The 5,638-nt window shown below is 43.3% G+C and overlaps 1 protein-coding gene across 1 annotated transcript in view; it reads right to left on the reverse strand.

The window, feature by feature from the left end:
- Positions 1–3,874: 3,874 nt before the first annotated feature.
- LOC133644329 (alpha-2-HS-glycoprotein-like) overlaps positions 3,875–5,638 on the reverse strand; it is an 8,142-nt gene continuing 6,378 nt past the window's right edge. The window contains exons 4-7 of the mRNA XM_062038726.1: positions 4,509–4,675; positions 4,330–4,446; positions 4,162–4,239; positions 3,875–4,099 (exon numbers count right to left, since the gene is read on the reverse strand). Coding sequence (XP_061894710.1) covers positions 3,929–4,099; positions 4,162–4,239; positions 4,330–4,446; positions 4,509–4,675 — 533 coding nt within the window. The 3' untranslated portion in view covers positions 3,875–3,928. The remainder of the gene's footprint in view (positions 4,100–4,161; positions 4,240–4,329; positions 4,447–4,508; positions 4,676–5,638) is intronic.

A 5,638-nucleotide genomic window follows, 5' to 3' on the forward strand; every position in this document is an offset into this window, starting at 1 on the left:
AGTTTATTGTCAAAATATACACTCCCATTGTCCACTTAAATATTTCCAAGATATTTTTTTATTCTTAGACAACGGATTCCCTTCCGTGATTGGTCATTTCTATGGACACAGAAATGACGTCACCTAAAATTCCATTTACGGCACATAGTAATGTCGTAATTCAGCTCTGAGTGTGACACTTAAGATTCAGTCCTACACTTCGCTGAAAGTGTGAGTAAGACGCTTGATAACTAACTTTTAAAGGCCTACTGAAATGAATTTTTTTTATTCAAACGGGGATAGCAGATCTATTCTATGTGTCATACTTGATCATTTCGCGATATTGCCATATTTTTGCTGAAAGGATTTAGTATAGAACAACGACGATAAAGATTGCAACTTTTGGTATCTGATAAAAAAAAGGCTTGCCCCTACCGGAAGTAGCGTGACGTAGTCAGTTGAACATATACGCAAAGTTCCCTATTGTTTACAATGATGGCCGCATGAAGTGAGAGAGATTCGGACCGAGAAAGCGACAATTTCCCCATTAATTTGAGCAAGGATGAAAGATTTGTGGATGAGTAAAGTGCAAGTGAAGGACTAGTGGGGAGTTGAAGCTATTCAGATAGGGAAGATGCTGTGAGAGCCGGGGGTGACCTGATATTCAGCTGGGAATGACTACAACAGTAAATAAACACAAGACATATATATACTCTATTAGCCACAACACAACCAGGCTTATATTTAATATGCCACAAATTAATCCTGCATAAAAACACCTCAGTGTTTGTTATGCTAGCTCCTCTGCCAGCTCCTAGCTCCATAGAACACGCCAATACAATTCAAACACCTGATCAACACACACAATCACTCAGCCCAAAAGACCGTTCACCTAACCCAAGGTTCATAAAGCTTATATATTTTTAAAAAGTTACGTACGTGACGCGCACATAAGGTCAAGCTATCAAATGTTTAGCAGCCAAGGCTGCATACTCACGGTACCTGATATTCAGCTGGGAATGACTACAACAGTAAATAAACACAAGACATATATATACTCTATTAGCCACAACACAACCAGGCTTATATTTAATATGCCACAAATTAATCCTGCATAAAAACACCTATGTGTTTGTTATGCTAGCTCCTAGCTCCTATGCTAGCTCCTAGCTCCATAGAACACGCCAATACAATTCAAACACCTGATCAACACACACAATCACTCAGCCCAAAAGACCGTTCACCTAACCCAAGGTTCATAAAGCTCATATATTTAAAAAAAGTTACGTACGTGACGCGCACGTACGGTCAAGCTATCAAATGTTTAGCAGCCAAGGCTGCATACTCACGGTACCTGGTATTCAGCTGGGAATGACTAAAACAGTAAATAAACACAAGACATATATATACTCTATTAGCCACAACACAACCAGGCTTATATTTAATATGCCACAAATTAATCCTGCATAAAAACACCTACGCCCTTGTTATGCTAACTCCTAGCTCCTATGCTAGCTCCTAGCTCCATAGAACACGCCAATACAATTCAAACACCTGATCAACACACACAATCACTCAGCCCAAAAGACCGTTCACCTAACCCAAGGTTCATAAAGCTTATATATTTTTAAAAAGTTACGTACATACGCAAAAAAAAGTTGCGCACATACGGTCAAGCGATCAAATGTTTAGAAGCCAAAGCTGCATACTCACAGTAGCACGTCTGCGTCTTTGTCATCCAAATCAAAGTAATCCTGGTAAGAGTCTGTGTTGTCCCAGTTCTCTACAGGCGTCTGTGTATCGAAGTCAAAAGTCCTCCTGGTTAGAGTCTCTGTTATCCGAGTTCTTCCATCTTGACTGCATCTTTCGGGAATGTAAACAAAGAAGCGTGTGTGTACTGTTGTGGCTGACTACGTTCGAAAAATACGTCCATTTCGCACCGACAACTTTCTTCTTTGCTTGCTCAGCTTCCTTCTCCATAATGCAATGAACATAATTGCAACAGATTCACGAACACAGATGTCCAGAATACTGTGGAATTATGAAATGAAAACAGAGCTTTTTCGTATTGGCTTCAATGTGGAAGGCATACCCGTGTTCGCCGGGCTACGTCACGCGCATACGTCATCCTCAGAGGCGTTTCGAACCGGAAGTTTAGCGGCAAATTTAAAATGTCACTTTATAAGTTAACCCGGCCGTATTGGCATGTGTTATAATGTTAAGATTTCATCATTGATATATAAACTATCAGACTGCGTGGTCGCTAGTAGTGGCTTTCAGTAGGCCTTTAAGTGCAGCTTTCAGCGAAGAATTTATTTACTCTTAAGTCAACTCTTAGCAGACTTCTTAGGAGTAATTCTAAGAAGCTTGATAAGTACGGCCCCTAGTCCTTACGGGCTACCTGGTGCCCGCGGGCACCGCGTTGGTGACCCCTGGTCTAAACGATACCGTTTGATCAGCTGTTCGTCATCAAACAAAGCCAGGACATCCTTCCGCTCCCTGAACGTTCGCGCACGTCTCTCTCGCCTCAGTGCCATCCCCCGCTGGCAACTCCTAACCACTTAAGACACCTCTGAAGGTCTCTTAAATATCGTGGAGAGTAGGAGTGATTCTTAGACTTAAGAAAGTTGATAAATAGCTTTTATTCTTAAGTTTAAGATTAGGACTAAATTTCGCAAATTCTCTGGACTAAAGTGTAAAATGGCACTTTAAGACGCTTGATAAATACGGCCCCTGACGTCTGGTGAGCCTGATAAAGCACCCGAGGAGGACGTGTTGGAGCTCCGAGAGGTGCAAAGCTCCACTCAGAACAGTCAAACGAGTCACACGTTTGCAGATCCGGGGCCGTACTTATCAAGCTTCTTAGAATTACTCCTAAGAAGTCTGCTAAGAGTTGACTTAAGAGTAAATAAATTCTTGGCTGAAAGCTGCACTTAAAAGTTAGTTATCAAGCGTCTTACTCACACTTTCAGCGAAGTGTAGGACTGAATCTTAAGTGTCACACTCAGAGCTGAATTACGACATTACTATGTGCCGTAAACGGAATTTTAGGTGACGTCATTTCTGTGTCCATAGAAATGACCAATCACGGAAGGGAATCCGTTGTCTAAGAATAAAAAAATATCTTGGAAATATTTAAGTGGACAATGGGAGTGTATATTTTGACAATAAACTACAAAATAATACAAAACAAACTAGTCCCTGCCGGCACTCACGCTACCGCTCCCTCTCTTCTCTCGCCCACACACTCACTGACATCACTCACCTCACGGCCACACACATACGCTACTGTCATAACATTTTCTTTCCAATTCATTAATTAGGCAACTAATTTGAAACTGGTGTGGGTGGCTCTATATATACTAGCCCACTGCAGACACATGCAGAAATCAACAAGGAATCGAAAAGTATTAAATCTGTGACAAAAATAATATCCGCTCTGTCTAAACGATACCGTTTGATCAGCTGCTCGTCATCAAAAAAAAAAACATTGTTCCGTTCCCTGAACGTTGGCGCACGTCTCTCTCGCCTCAGTGCCATCCCCTGCTGGCAACTCCTAACCACTTAAGACACCTCTGAAGGTCTCTTAAATATCGTGGAGAGTAGGAGTGATTCTTAGACTTAAGAAAGTTGATAAATAGCTTTTATTCTTAAGTTTGAGAGTAGGACTAAATTTCGCAAATTCTCTGGACTTAAGTGTAAAATGGCACTCTAAGACGCTTGATAAATACGGCCCCTGACGTCTGGTGAGCCTGATAAAGCACCCGAGGAGGATGTGTTGGAGCTCCGAGAGGTGCAAAGCTCCACTCAGAACAGTCAAACGAGTCACAAGTTTGCAGATCCGGGATCTACTCACACATCGGACGAGTTTAGGGCCAGAAGAAGAGAGAGGTTCTGGAATGCCAATCTTTTTATTGACTCGCCATGTGCGGCGATAACAAGGCACACCTCAAACCGCCTCTTGCTGCGGCAGTTGTACGGCGAGAGGGAAGGGACAAATAGGGTGGAGAGCCGGATCATTGTTGGTCAGCTGAGAAGTGCAGGCGGCCCCTTCAGGACTTTGGTGGAAGGACGGCCCGCACCGGGGCTCCACCTCGCCAGGCCCGAGGGCGGTAGAGTCCTACCACGCAGTTTGTGTGATTATGATCAAATAATGAACGCACCTTTAAAGTGTGGACTTACTTTGGCTGGGAATAATTCACACTGTGGTGATGCAACTCCAGTCTTGGAAGAATAGGATGTTGAGCAAACGGCGTGTTGCTGTAAGACAAAAGTCAGAGAAGATTCCATGACGAGACAAAAAGATGCTTTAGCATAATAGCACTAGCACGTTTGGGCACTGGAACTTACAGCTCTATGGGGGCAGCGAGGCGTGCAGGCCTCCGGGGCGATGCGGATGTATTTGGGACATCTTGTCTCAACCAGGATGAACTTGGGGTAGGTCATCATGCCGACGGATGGGATATACTGCGTCAGGATGGAAGCCCGTGTTAAACGCCTCTCGCCGCACGCAAAGAGGAAGTACTCACCCCGCTCAGCACACGTCCAACTTCCAGCAGAGTAAAGTCATGCCGGTTGTTGGACTCCTGGTTGTATTTCAGCATCGCCACATGGACCGCCTTTGCCACCGCGGGGTCGTTGAGCGCACGCATGCGAGGGCAGTCAGGACACATCATCATGTCGTCACTGGAATGTGCTGCACGCAAAACTCAGATCAATACCAACAAAATATCGATGACAAAAAGCCAAAAGCAGTGAAGTTGTCACTTTGTGTAAATGGTAAATAAAAAGAGAATACAACAAATCCTTTTCAACTTATATTCAATTGAATAGACTGCAAAGACGAGATATTTCATGTTCACACTTAGAAACTAAATAATCATCAACTTAGAATTGAATGGCAGCAACACGTTGCAAAAAAGGTATTTTTACCAGTGTGTTACATGGCCTTTCCTTTTAACAACACTCAGTAAAGGTTTGGGAACTGAGGTACCTTTCAGCATTAATGGTGCCTTCACAGATGTGTAAGTTACCCATGTCTTGGCCACTAATACACCCCCATACCATCACACATGCTGCCTTTTACACTTTCACCCTAGAACAGTCCGGATGGTTCTTTTCCTCTTTGGTCCGGAGGACACCACGTCCACAGTTTCCAAAAGCAATTTGAAATGTGGACTCGTCAGACCACAGAACACTTTTCCACTTTGCATCAGTCCATCTTAGATAAGCTCGGGCGCAGCGAAGCGTTTCTGGGTGTTGTTGATAAATGGCTTTGGCTTTGCATAGTAGAGTTTTAACTTGCACTTACAGATGTAGCGACCAACTGTAGTTACTGACAGTGGTTTTCTGAAGTGTTCCTGAGCCCATGTGGTGATATCCTTTACACACTGATGTCACTTTTTCATGCAGTACCGCCTGAGGGATCCAAGGTGCGTAATATCATGGCTTACGTGCAGTGATTTCTCCACATTCTCTGAACCTTTTGATGATATTACGGAGCGTAGATGGTGAAATCCCTAAATTCCTTGCAATAGCTGCTTGAGAAATGTTGTTTTTAAACAATTTGCTCAGGCATTTGTTGACAAAGTGGTGACCCTCGCCCCGTCCTTGTTTGTGAATGACTGAGCATTTCATGGAATCTACTTTTATACCCAAT

Source organism: Entelurus aequoreus, linkage group LG27 (genome assembly GCF_033978785.1).
Source record: "Entelurus aequoreus isolate RoL-2023_Sb linkage group LG27, RoL_Eaeq_v1.1, whole genome shotgun sequence".
NCBI classification, from domain to species: Eukaryota; Metazoa; Chordata; class Actinopteri; order Syngnathiformes; family Syngnathidae; genus Entelurus; species Entelurus aequoreus.